General features: G+C 40.0%; 1 protein-coding gene across 3 annotated transcripts in view; it reads left to right on the top strand.

Moving 5' to 3' along the window:
• The window catches only part of USP48 (ubiquitin specific peptidase 48), a 41,498-nt gene that overhangs the window by 6,663 nt on the left and 20,312 nt on the right, over window positions 1-14,523 (top strand). For 2 of the 3 annotated variants that reach the window (XM_067472754.1, XM_067472755.1), the window contains exons 4-13: window positions 1,002-1,129; window positions 3,225-3,349; window positions 3,441-3,549; window positions 5,243-5,376; window positions 8,389-8,471; window positions 8,643-8,822; window positions 9,000-9,122; window positions 9,854-10,003; window positions 12,362-12,562; window positions 14,359-14,473. In XM_067472754.1, the coding sequence (XP_067328855.1) occupies window positions 1,002-1,129; window positions 3,225-3,349; window positions 3,441-3,549; window positions 5,243-5,376; window positions 8,389-8,471; window positions 8,643-8,822; window positions 9,000-9,122; window positions 9,854-10,003; window positions 12,362-12,562; window positions 14,359-14,473 (1,348 nt within the window). Of the gene's footprint in view, window positions 1-1,001; window positions 1,130-3,224; window positions 3,350-3,440; window positions 3,550-5,242; window positions 5,377-8,388; window positions 8,472-8,642; window positions 8,823-8,999; window positions 9,123-9,853; window positions 10,004-12,361; window positions 12,563-14,358; window positions 14,474-14,523 lie in introns of those variants that run through there. The other variant, XM_067472756.1, reaches the window with a different exon arrangement.

A 14,523-nucleotide genomic window follows, 5' to 3' on the forward strand; every position in this document is an offset into this window, starting at 1 on the left:
TGTTGGGAGGGCTTTGATTGTGTCTTTCTTTGTGACAAAAGGGGCTTGGGCTGGATGGTATTTGGGGTCCCTTCCAATGCTAAGATTTTATTATTATGAAGCAGGGGCTGTCTGGCCATGTGTTGGGGGGGGGGGGCTTTGATGGTGTCTTTCTGGCAGAAGGGGCTTTGAGGGTCCCTTCCAACTCTAGCATTCTATTATTATTATTATTAAGCAGGGCCTGGCTGGCCATCTTTTGGGAGGGCTTTGGTGGTGTCTTTCTTTGTAGCAGAAGGGGCTTGGACTGGATGGCCTTTGGGGGACCCTTCCAACTCTAACATTCTATTATTATTATTATTAATGTTGTTGTTATTATTAAGCAGGGCCTGGCTGGCCATCTTTTGGGAGGGCTTTGGTGGTGTCTTGCACTGTTGCAGAAGGTGCTTGGACTGGCTGGCCTTTGGGGGACCCTTCCATCTCTAACATTGTATTATTATTATTATTATTATTATTGTTATTATTATTAAGCAGGGCCTGGCTGGCCATCTTTTGGGAGGGCTTTGGTGGTGTCTTGCACTGTTGCAGAAGGTGCTTGGACTGGATGGCCTTTGGGGGACCCTTCCATCTCTAACATTGTATTATTATTATTATTATTATTATTATTATTATTATTAAGCAGGTCCTGGCTGGCCATCTTTTGGGAGGGCTTTGGTGGTATCTTGCTTTGTGACAGAAGGGGCTTGGGCTGGATGGCCTTTGGGTGGGACCCTTCCAACTCTTAACATTCTATTATTATTATTATTACTACTACTACTATTAAGCAGGGCCTGGCTGGCCATCTTTTGGGAGTGCTTTGGTGGTGTCTTGCTTTGTGGCAGAAGGAGCTTGAACTAGATGGCCTTTGGGGGACCCTTCCAACTCTTAACATTCTATTCTTCTTATTATTATGAAACAGGGGTTGGAGGGCCATCTGTTGGGAGGGCTTTGATTGTGTCTCAGGCTTCTGCTTGGCCTCCTTGCAGATTACGAGCCGCAGAGCATCTGTGAGCACCTGCAGTACTTGTTTGCCTTGCTGCAGAGCAGCCGGCGGCGGTACATCGACCCCTCGGGCTTCGTGAAGGCCCTGGGCTTGGACACAGGTCAGCAGCAGGTAACGTTTCGGGAGGGGCGCGCCACCAATACATTATTATTACTATTACTGTGATGCTTTCCCTGAGTTTCAGGCTTAAGAAACCACTAGGCATGTGCAAAAAAAATCATGAAGTATCGGAAGCGACTGAACGGATAAACAAGAACAAATTTAAGCTCAACCAAGAAGCCATGAGAGCATGCCGAACGCACCTGGGCTTCAAGGATTTCTCACGGATTCTCTCAGAATGTCTCATTAGTCTATTCTTCACTCCCTCCATTCCCACACCTAATCTGGCTTCTCGGGAAAACTCATCAGTTGAAGATTAATTTAAGCCCGACCAAAAACCCATGAGATCATGCCAAACACACCTGGGCTTCAAGGATTTCTCACGGATTCTCTCAGAATGTCTCATTAGTCTATTCTTCACTCCGTCTGTTCTCAAATCTAATCTGGCTTCTCAGGAAAACTTCTCATCAGCTGAAGATTAATTTAAGCCCGACCAAAAAGCCATGAGATCATGCCGAACGCACCCGGGCTTCAAGGATTTCTCACGGATTCTCTCAGAATGTCTCATTAGTCTATTCTTCGCTCCCTCCGTTCTCGAATCTAATCTGGCTTCTCAGGAAAACTCCTCATCAGCTCATCAGCTGAAAATTGATTTAAGCCTGACCAAAAAGCCATGAGATCATGCCGAACGCACCTGGGCTTCATGGATTTCTCACGGATTCTCTCAGAATGTCTCATTAATCTATTCTTCGCTCCCTCCGTTCTCGAATCTAATCTGGCTTCTCAGGAAAACTCCTCATCAGCTCATCAGCTGAAAATTGATTTAAGCCTGACCAAAAAGCCATGAGATCATGCCGAACGCACCTGGGCTTCATGGATTTCTCACGGATTTTCTCAGAATGTCTCATTAGTCTATTCTTCACTCCCTCCATTCTCAAACCGAATCTGGCTTCTCGGGGAAACTCCTCATCAGCTGCAGATTAATTTAAACCTGACCAAAAATCCATGAGATCATGCCGAAGACACATGGGTTTCAAGGATTTCTCATGGATTCTCTCAGAATATCTCATTATCTTCTGCCTATATCATCAGTTGGGAGGCCCCAACTGCTGGTCTGGCCAGAGTGAAGACAGAGGGGAGCAGAAGACATTTCCATCTTGTCTTTACTAATAATATAGTATATTGTATATACATATAATATCTATAACATTATAATGTAATACAATATAATGTTAGTAATAATAATACAATATTATAATTATATATTTATATTACATGTAATATTACTAATAATATTACAATATAATGGTATAGTGTAATATAGTAATATATAATACTGATATTGTACTATACTAATAATATAATATTGTAGGAAAATATATCTTGTAAGCCGCTCTGAGTCCCCTTTGGGGAGAGAAGGGCGGCATATAAATGCCGTAAATAAATAATAATACATTAGTCTGTTCTTCACTCCCTCCGTTCTCAAACCTAATCTGGCTTCTCGGGAAAACTCATCAGTTGAAGATTAATTTAAGCATGACCAAAAAGCCATGAGATCATGCTGAATGCACCTGGGCTTCAAGGATTTCTCACGGATTCTCTCAGAACATCTAATTAGTCTATATTTCACCACCTCTAGTCTCAAACCTAATCTGGCTTCTCAGGAAAACTCCTCATCAGCTGAAGTTTCATTTAAGCCCGACCAAAAATCCATGAGATCATGCCGAACGCACCTGGACTTCAAGGATTTCCTCACTAAATCTCTCAGAATGTCCCATTAGTCTATTCTTCACTCCCTCTGTTCTCAAACCTAATCTGGCTTCTCAGGAAAACTCATTGTTTCACAGCTGAAACAGCCAAAGACCATTTTTGAAATCGGATCCATGCACAAGCCTAATTGCTATCACTGCTGTTATAGATCCAAATACATATTACACAAGGCATGGGCAAACGTCGGCCCTCCAGGCGTTTTGGACTTCAACTCCCACAATTCCTAACAGCCTACCGGCTGTTAGGAATTTTAGGAGTTGAAGTCCAAAACGCCTGAAGGGCCGAAGTTTGCCCATGCCTGCATTACACTGTCCCGATTCCTTCCTTATTGCCATAGGACGCGCAGGAGTTTTCCAAGCTGTTCATGTCGCTCTTAGAAGATACGCTTTCCTCCCAAAAGAACCCAGAAGTTCGGGACATTGTCCAGAAGCAGTTTTGTGGAGAATACGCCTACGTCACTGTGTAAGTCCGGCACTTGCAGAAATCCTTTTCCCACCCTTCCTTCCCAAGGTCTGCGTGCATTCGCTTTAAGTCGTTGCGCTTATCCTTTCAGTTGCAACCAGTGCGGCCGGGAGTCCAAGCTGATCTCAAAATTTTACGAGCTCGAATTGAACATCCAGGGCCACAAGCAACTCTCGGACTGCATCACCGAGTTCCTAAAGGTAATGACAACTGTCCTTTCTTTTGGCGAAGGAGTTGAGGCTGGATTCCCTCGAAGAGCCCTTTCGGGAAGCCGTTCGTATTTTAGGGCAATGTTTGTTTGATTATGCTGTACCGTGAGAAGAGCCGGGTAATAATAATGCAAAAGGAGGAAATAATATATACTGTATATACAAAGCATAGTTTGTCCACCCCTTTTTTATGCTGAAAAAGTTCCCCTCGGCTTATTTATGATTATTACATTTATTATTTTACTCTTATTTTTATTACATTTACTATTTTTCTCTATTATTGTTATTAGTACATTTATTTTATATTTATTATTTTATTTAATTATTTTTATTTATTTTATTGATATTATTGTTATTATTACATTTATTATTTTGGGCTGAAAAAGCCCCCCTCAGCTTATACTCGAGTCAAGGTTATTTATTATTTTACTCTGTTATTAGTATACTTTTTATTACATTTATTATTTTACTCTATTGTTGTTATTAGTACATTTATTTTATTTTTATTATTTTATTTATTTTATTTTATTGTTATTATTATATTTATTATTTTGGGCTTTAAAAGCCCCCCTCAGCTTATTTATTATTATTACATTTATAATTTGACTCTGTTATTTTATTACAAATTTTTATTCTACTCTATTATTGTTATTAGTGCATTTCTTTATATTTATTAGTTTTATTTATTTATTTATTTATTTATTTATTTTATTATTATTATTACACTTATTATTTATACTGGAAAAGCTCCCCCTCAGCTTATACTTGAGTGAAGGTTATTCTTATTTTACTCTAATTAGTATAACTTTGATTACATTTATTATTCTACGCTATTATTGTTATTAATGCATTTATTTTATATTTTTAATTTATTTTATGTTATTGTTATTATTACATTTATTATTTTGGGCTGAAAAAGCCCCCCTCAGCTTATACTCGAGTCAAGGTTATTTATTATTTTACTCTGTTATTAGTATAATTTTATTGCATTTATTATTTTACTCTGTTATTGTTATTAGTACATTTATTTTATTTTTATTTATTTTATTATTTTATTTATTTTTATTATTTTATTTATTTATTTTATATTATTGTTAGTATTACTTTTATTATTTTGGGCTGAAAAAGCCGCCCTCAGCTTATACTCGAGTCAATGTTATTTATTATTTTACTCTGTATTTACTATAATTTTTATTACATTTATTATTTTACTCTAATTAATGTTATTATTATTATTATTACATTTAATATTTTAATCTATTTATTATAGATTAAAATATTATTATTTTACTCTATTATTTTTATTACATGTATTATTTTAATGTATTACTGTTATTACATGTATTAGTTTAATGTATTACTATTACATTTATTATTTTAATGTATTACTGCTATTTCATTTATTATTTTAATGTATTACTGTTATTACATTTATTATTTTGCTCTATTATTACTGTTATTAAATTTCCATTATTTGTTCTATTATTATTGCTTTTATTACATTGATTATTTTACCCTCTTTATTATTATTGGAAGATACGTAAGCACATTTGCATTGAAGAAGGTTGGAATAATGGTTTAATCAGAGTTTGGCAGTTTGATCTTACGTAAATACTGATGATAACCAGTAGCGGCTGCATTTCTCACCCTCGGCTTAGAACCCTCTTCTCTTCCTCTTGGACAGGAAGAGAAGCTGGAAGGGGACAACCGCTACTTCTGCGAGACCTGCCAGAGCAAACAGAACGCCACGCGCCGCATCCGGCTGCTCAGCCTGCCTTGCACCCTCAACCTCCAGCTCATGCGCTTTGTCTTCGACAGGCAAGTCCTGCCTTATGATATGGACCGGGGGTGTGGGGGGGGGGGTATGTGGACGTGCGGTATGACTGCGGTCACAGACCAGGAGGGTCAAACACTGAAGCCAGAAATTCAAAACATTCAAAGCAGAAAGTCCAAGATATGCAGCCAACCAAATTGGCTTCATCTACAGCAGTGGTTCTCAACCTGTGGGTCTCTCCCCAGGTGTTTTGGCCTACAACTCCCAGAATTCCCAGCCAGTTTTGCCAGATGTTAGGATTACTCAGAGGCCAAAACATCTGGAGACCTACAGGTAGAGAACCACTGATCGACAGGCTTTCCCTGAGTTATATTATACTAGCTGTGCCCTGCCACGCGTTGCTGTGGCCTATAGTAAGAATTTTCGAAGTAGAGGTAGATATCTGGACTATTATGAAAGAGAGGTACGTACCTATTCCTTCCCCTCTTTTTCTTCCCTTTCCCCTTTCTCTCCTTTCGTCCTTCTCTATCTCTTTCTTTCATTCCTTCTTTCGGTCTTTGGTTTCATCTTTCCTCCTCTCTTTCCTTCCCTCCCTCCCCCTTTCTCTACTTCTTCCTTTGTCTCCTTTCTTCCTCCCTGTTTCCTTGCTTCTTTCACTTTTTAAATTTCCTTTTCTCCTTCCTTCCTTCCTTCCTTCCTTCCTTCCTTCCTTCTTTCTTTCTTTACTTCTTTCCCGCATTTCCCTCCATTTTTCTTTCCTTTCTACTTTCTCTTCTTCCTTCCTTCGGTACCTCTTTCTTCCTTCTCTCCTTCCTTTCCTCTTTCCTTCCCTCCTTCCTTCTTTCCCTCCTTCCTTCCCCCTTTCTCTCCTTCATTCCTTCCCTTTTCCCTCCCTCCTTTCTTCTCTCCTTCCTTCCTGTCTGTTCTCCCCCAATACCATGGCAGAATCCCTTCTAACTCTATTCTATGAGTCTATTTAATATAGTAATATATAGTAGTAACATTATATTATTATATAAGGTAATGTATATACCTTATATAATATAAGGTATTATATAAGGTAATTATTATATAAGATAATTATATAACCTTATTATATAAGGTAATGGCGCTCCATGCAGTCATGCCGGCCACATGACCTTGGAGGTGTCTACGGACAACGCTGGCTCTTTGGCTTAGAAATGGAGATGAGCACCAGAGTCCCAGAGTCAGACATGACTGGACTTAATGTCAGGGGACTACCTTTACCTTTACCTTTAACATTATATTATATACTAGTATATATAACAATAATAAATATAATATGTATGTATTATATAGCTCTCTCTCTCTCTCTCTATATATATATATAGTATTGTAATTATATATATACATATATACGCATACACACACACCAACCAGTGATCCCATCCATGTGTGTGTGTGTGTGTGCGTGTACATGTGTGCATGTGTCTATACCGCCATATAATCCAGTTCTAAGTAGATAATCTGGATTTTACATGGCAGTGTGGAAGGGTTGACTTTGGGTGCATCTACACTGTAGTTGTAATAAAGGAGGATGAAGCTGGTGAGGGGAGAAGAAAAAGGAAGGAAGGAAAGGGAAGGAAGGAAGGAGAAGGAAGGGAGGGAAGGAGGGTAGGAGGGGGTTGGACTGGATGGCCTTTAGGGCTCCCTTTCAACTGGTTGGCCATCCGTTATGAGGGCTTTGATCATGTCTTCCTTTACTGCCAAATGAGGTTGGGCTGGATGGTATTTAGGACTCCTTTCCAAGCAGTGTCCCTCTGACCCCCATCATGGCACCTTTCTCCTTCCCTTGTGCTGTGGGAGTGTGTGTGTGGGAGATAGTCAGAGTGTGTGCACAGAGTGTGGCCCACCTCCCAGAGTATTAGAGTTAGAAACACCCACTATCATATTATTATTATAATATTATAATATAGTTTTAGAATTAGAAACATCTACTATATTTTGTTATATTATATTATTAAAAAAACTATAATCTATAGTATTAGAGTTAGAAACATCCACTATATTATAATACTGTAATATTATAATACTATAGTTTTAGAATTAGAAATATAATATGGTATATTATATTATTATAATACTATAATAATATAGTATTAGAGTTAGAAACATCCACTATATCATATTATTATGTTATATTATAATATTATAGTTTTGGATTTAGAAACATTCGCTATATTATGTTATGTTATATTGTTATAATACTATAATAATATAGTATTAGAGTTAGAAACATCCACTATATTAAATTATTATATTATAATACTGTAATATTATAATATTTAGTTTTAGAGTTAGAAACATTCACTATATTGTTATGTTATATTATTATAATACTATATTAAAGCATTAGATTATGTTATATTATAATATTATAGTTTTAGAATTAGAAACATTCACTATATTATGTTATATTATTATAATACTATAATATTATAGAATTAGTTAGAAACATCCACTATATTATATTATTATATTATATTATAATACTGTCATAATGCTTAGTTTTAGAGTTAGAAACATTCGCTATATTATGTTATGTTGTATTGTTATAATACTATAATATAATCTTATAGTATTAATTAGAAACACCTGCAATATTATATAATGTTATATTATTATATTATAATACTATAATGTTATATTATTATATTATAATACTGTAATGTCATAATATTATAGTATTATATGTTACTATATATTATTAATGATTAGTAATTATATATGTGTGTATGTCTGTATATATAATTTATATATTATTATTAATCATATTGTTATTGGGGTGGTGCAGTGGGTTAAACTATTGAGCTGCTGAACTTGTCAAATCCGGGGAGCGGCGTGAGCTCCCGCTGTTAGCCCCAGCATACACCAATCTATTTATTTTATTTATTATTTATTTAAAGCTTTTATATCCCGTCCTTTCTCAACCTCCACAGAGGGACTCTAGCAGTTCGAAAACATGCAAGTATGAGTAGATCAATTGGTACCGCTCTGTCGGGAAGGTAACAGCGCTCTTATTATCTTATTTCCAGGCAAACAGGCCACAAGAAGAAGCTAAACACTTACATTGAGTTCTCGGAGCTGCTGGACATGGAGCCATTCATGGAGGACAAAGGTGGGCTTCCTTTCTCCTCATAGGAAATCCCACCATTGGGTTGTGTTTGATCGAAAAGTGTTGGGGATTCACCAGAAAGATTTTGATGTAGAATTGAGCAAAACAGGCACCACTTGGTGGTGTCGGCCATGACGGTGCCCCCGTTTTAGCGGTCCCTCGTCCGCCTTCCAGGCCGCGGCTTCGCCTACGAGCTGAGCGCCATCCTGATCCACCGCGGGGTGAGCGCCTACTCCGGCCACTACATTGCCCACGTCAAGGACCCCCAGACGGCGGAGTGGTACCGCTTCAACGACGAGGAGATCGAGAAGATGGAGGGGAAGAAGCTCCAGCTGGGAGCCGAGGAAGACCTGGGTAAGGGAGGAAAGGGACAACAATAATAATCCTGGGAAAGGAGCAAGTAATCATAATAGTAATGGGAAAGGAGATAATAATAATGATAATAATGATACAAGCTTTGGATCGCATGAGGAAGGGTTGGATGCGGAGCCTGTTTTCAGCCTGCGTTGCTTCCTCCTCCTCCTCCTGCAGAGCCATCCAAGTCGCAGGCGCGGAAGCCCAAGGGCGGGAAGGGGGTCTACCGCTCCCGGAACGCCTATATGCTGGTCTACAGGCTGCAGTCACGGGCAAAGACCCTGACCACGGACATCCCAGGTGAGGCGGGTCTGGGTCTCCATGTCCACCATGTCGTTGTCCCTCTCGTGTATATGCCTCCATGAGAAACGTTCACCACTTTCCATCTTCCTGGGAAACCTTCACCACTTCCTTCCTATAATGGACTAGGTATGACAAATAGGTGGGTTCTAGAGTCCCTTGTTGAGTTTCCATGGGAAACCTTCACCACTTCCTGCCTATAATGGACTAGGTATGCCAAGAAGGTGGGTTCTAGAGTCCCTTATGAGCCTCCATGAGAAATGTTCACCAATTTCCATCTTCATGGGAAACCTTCACCACTTCCTGCCTATAATGGACTAGGTATGCCAAGAAGGTGGGTTCTAGAGTTCCTTGTTGAGCCTCCATGGGAAACATTCATCACTTCCTGCCTATTATGGACTAGGTATGTCAAATAGGTGGGTTCTAGAGTCCCTTGTTGAGCTTCCATGTGAAACCTTCACCACTTCCTGCCTATAATGGACTAGGTATGCCAAGAAGGTGGGTTCTAGAGTCCCTTGTTGAGCCTCCATGGGAAACCTTCACTACTTCCTGCCTATAATGGACTAGGTATGTCAAGCAAGTGGGCTCTAGAGTCCCTTGTGAGCTTCCATGGGACACGTTCACCACTTTCATTTGTAAGTCAGGTGTTTGCAACCCTGTGTCCCATTCCCCGCTCCTTGTGTCCCCCCCCCCCCCCCCCGTCCTCCTCAACATGCCTCTTCCCCTTCCAGCTTTCCTGAAAGACCTGGTGGAGCGGGACAACAGCAAGTTCGAGGAGTGGTGCACGGAGATGGCGGAGATGCGCCAGCAGAGCGTGGCCCGGGGCAAGGTCAAGCACGAGGAGGTGAAGGAGCTCTACGAGAAGTTGCCCGCTAAGGCTGGTCTGTAAGCTCTTCCCTTTGTACTCTTCTTGGGCCGGGAGGGGAAGGGATGCAATGGGAGGGGGGGGGGGCTATTTGCGATGGAGCCAGGAGGAAGGAGGAGGCCGTTGAGATCCCTCAGCTGCTCCAAGAGAGTAGTCCTCATTGAGTTCTAGTCATTCAATGTATATCCCAATGTATTTCCTCACGCCAAGGCTTCCTAGTTTAGGAATGTACAGGGATATATATATAGCGGGGGGGGGGGGATATATTTGGCTGGTTGCACATGTTCCAACTTACAAACAAATTCAACTTAAGAACAAACCTACATAATCTCTCTTGGTCATAACTTGGGGACTGCCTGTACATGGTATTGTTATTGTTGTTAATCCAGGATGTAATATATTACATTATTATTATTATTATTATTATTATTATTATTATTATTATTGAACACTCGGGAATGGGAGGGAAAAGTCAGGTCCAGGAAGCAATGTGTTGTTGTTAATCTTATTGTTACTTCAGGATGTACTACATTACATAGTGGTTATTTATGTTGTTGTTGTTGTTACGAGACAATTGGGGAATGAGAGAGACAGGTCCAGGAGGCAATGCATTGCGTTATTATTATTATTATTATTATTATTATTATCAGCATCATCATCGATTCCATACATAGACACTATATTATTCTATGGAATATAATATGCATTATTATTATTATTATTATCATCATCATCATGATTCCATACATAGACACTAAATTGTTATATGAAATATAATATGCATTATTATTATTATTATTATTATTATCATCATCATCATCATCACCATCATCATGATTCCATACATAGACACTATATTATTATATGGAATATAACATGCATTATTATTATTATTATTATTATTATTATTATTCCATATTTAGACTTTAAGGGAATGGGAGAGATAAATCAGGTCCAGGAAGCAATGAATTGTGTTGTTGTTGTTATTATTGTTGTTGTTGTTATTCCATACTTAGACATTGAGGGAATGGAAGAGACAAGTCAATTTCAGGAAGCATTATTATTGTTATTATTAGTATTGTTGGTATTCCAAACTTAGACGTTGAGGGAATGGGAGGGACAAGTTCGGTCCAGGAAGCAATTAATGCATTATTATTAGTATTATTATTATTACTATTATTATCCCATACTTAGACATTGAGGCAAGTGAAGAGACGTCTGGTCCAGGAGGCAATGCATTGCATTATTATTATTATTATTATTATTATTATTATTATTATTGATTCCAGATATAGACACTATATTATTATATGGAATATAATATGCATTATTATTATTATTATTATTATTCCATATTTAGACTTTAAGGGAATGGGAGAGACAAATCAGGTCCAGGAAGCAATGCATTGTGTTGTTGTTGTTGTTGTTGTTGTTACATACTTAAGACATTGAGGGCATGGGAGAGACAAGTCAATTATAGAAATACCAATAATACTAATTGTTCTTATTATTAGTATTATTGGTATTCCAAACTTAGAGGGAATGAGAGGGACAGATTCAGTCCAGGAAGCAATTAATGTATTAATATATTATTATATGGAATATAATGCATTATTATTATTAATTATTATTATTATTCCAAACTTAGACGTTGAGGGAATGGGAAAGACAAATTCGGTCCAGGAAGCAATTAATGTATTATTATTATTATTATTATTACTATTATTATTCCATACTTAAACATTGAGGCAATGGAAGTGAAGTCTGGTCCAGGAAGCAATGCATTGTATTATTGCTATTATTATTATTATTATTATTATTCCATGCTTAGACATTGAGGCAATGGAAGAGAAGTCTCGTCCAGGAAGCAATGCATTGTATTATTGCTATTATTATTATTATTATTATTATTATTATTCCATGCTTAGACATTGAGGCAATGGAAGAGAAGTCTCGTCCAGGAAGCAATGCATTGTATTATTGCTATTACTATTATTATTATTCCATAGTTGGACATTGAGGGAATGAGGGAGACAAGTCAAATCTAGGAAGCAATACATTGTATCATTATTAATATTATTATTTATTTATTTATTTATTTATTTATTTATTATTACTAATTTCGGACAAGTCAGGACCTTCCCCGACTTACATGCCGAATTTACCTAAATCAGAGCAAACCTACAGAATCTCTATTTTCGATCTCGTGTTCTTGTCAACGTTGTCTTTTTGTTTTAGGTTTGCACGTAGGTTTTGTGTCAATCTGTTTTAATAAAACATTGGGTCCTAAAAAGGAAGGAAGCGGATCCGACTCCGGGACGTGGGGCCCGTGCGAGGTCCTGACGCTCCTTCTCGGCCTCTTCTTCCTCCGCAGGCGACTCTTACGACTTTGTGTCCCTGGAGTGGCTGCAGCAGTGGCTGGACGAGGCCGCCGCCCCGAAGCCCGTCAACAACCAGCCTTGCTTGTGTCCCCACGGGAAGCTGCACCCGGACAAAGTCCCCGCCGTCAAGAGGGTCTCCGCCACTGTGGCTGACTACTTCTACCAGCGCTACGGGGGCGGGCCTCGGCTGACTGGTCAGTGAAGGAAGGAAGGAAGTGGTCATCATTGTAGTGCTTTCACCCCTTAGTCCTGGGCCAACCATTGCAAAACTCCCTTGTGTTCATGGGAGCGGTGGTGGCATGATCATCAGCATAGATGAAACTTTCTGTTCCTTCTGGCAGTGTCTGGTCATTTGTGTAAATGTTAAACAGTGATGGAGTAAACTGGTTTCCCCTGTAATAGACAGTAAGAGCTTCTGTTCCACCATTTCAAAGCTCCTTGCTTGGGGGGTGATGGCGCAATCATCAGCATAGATGAAACTTATTATTTGTGTCAGTGTTAAACATTGATGGAGGAAGCTGGTTTTCCCCGTACTAGGCAGTAAGAGCACCTAAAGCCTCAAAGAGCTTCAGTTCAACCATTTCAAAGCTCCCTGCTTGGGCAGTGATGGCAGGATCATCAGCATAGATGTAACTCTGTGTCCCTTCTGGCAGTGGCTGGGCATTTTGTAAATGGTAAACAGTGATGGAGCAAGCTGGTTTCCCCTGTAATAGGCAGTAAGAGCACCTAAAGCTTCGGAGAACTTCTGTTCAACCATTTCAAAGCTCCCTGCTTGGGCAGTGATGGCAGGATCGTCAGCATAGATGAAACTTTCTGTCCCTTCTGGCAGTGTCTGGTCATTTGTGTAAATGGTAAACATTGATGGTGCAACCTGGTTTTCCCTTTAGTAGGCAGTCACAGTACCTAAAGCTTCGGAGAGCTTCTGCTTAACCATTTCAAAGCTCCTTGCTTGGGCGGTGATGGCAGGATTGTCAGCATAGATGAAACTTTCTGTTCCTTCTGGCAGTGTCTGGTCATTTGTGTAAATGTTAAACACTGATGGAGCAAGTTGGTTTCCCCTGCAATAGACAGTCAGAGCACCTAAAGCTTCGGGGAACTTCTGTTCAACTATTTCAAAGCTCCCTGCTTGGGCGGTGATGGCACGATCGTCAGCATAGACGAAACTCTCTGTCCCTTCTGGTGGTGGCTGGTCATTTGTGTAGATGTTAAACAGTGATGGAGCAAACTGGTTTCCCCTGTAATGGGCAGTAAGAGCACCTCAGGCTTCAGAGAGCTTCTGCTTAACCATTTCAAAGCTCCCTGCTTGGGTGGTGATGGCACGATCGTCAGCATAGAGGAAACTCTCTGTCCCTTCTGGCAGTGGCTGGTCATTTGTGTAAATGTTAAACAGTGGAGGCAGGTCGTTCTTATGTTTTCACCATCTGCTTCTCTGGCCCTGGAACTCAACAAAAAAGCTCCTGTTTTGTAGCAGATTTCCTATGAAGTGGGCGAGGTCGTCGTCCTTTGTAATATTATAAGTTTTTCTCAGGGGAAGGCGATAATTTACAGCAGGCATCCTCAAACTGCGGCCCTCCAGATGTTTGGGCCTTCAACTCCCAGAATTCCTGACAACTGAACAAGCTCATTAGGGCTTCTGGGAGTTGGAGGCCCAAACAGCTGGAGGGCCACAGTTTGAGGATGCCTGATTTACAGTGTCATAAGCTGCTGACAGCTCCTGTCATCTGCTGCCTTTCAAAACCATCTTCTCTCTGTGCTGAGTCAGGTTCAACCTGATTCTGGCCCTGAAAACCTTCGACAACACAATTTCCTGACTGTAAGAAGAGCTGTTCAGCAGTGGAACTCTCTGCCTCGGAGTTTAGTGGAACCTCCTCCTTTGGAGGCTTTCAAGCAGAGGCTGGATGGCCGTCCGTCGGGTGTGCTTTGGCAGAAAGGGGTTGAACTGGATGGCCTTTGGGGGTCCCTCCCAACTCGCTTCCCTCTCTTCCCGCAGAGAAGGCCCTCTGCCGGGAGTGTGTGGTGGAGCGCTGCCGGATCCTGCGGCTGAAGAACCAGCTCAACGAGGACCACAAGGCCGTCTCCAATCTGCTCAAAGCCAACCCCAAGGAGTAAGTAAGGGGCGTATTATGGAAGGGAATGGGAAAGAGCAGCGAGGGAG

The sequence above is a fragment of the Anolis sagrei genome, chromosome 13 (assembly GCF_037176765.1).
Source record: "Anolis sagrei isolate rAnoSag1 chromosome 13, rAnoSag1.mat, whole genome shotgun sequence".
Taxonomy (NCBI): Eukaryota; Metazoa; Chordata; class Lepidosauria; order Squamata; family Dactyloidae; genus Anolis; species Anolis sagrei.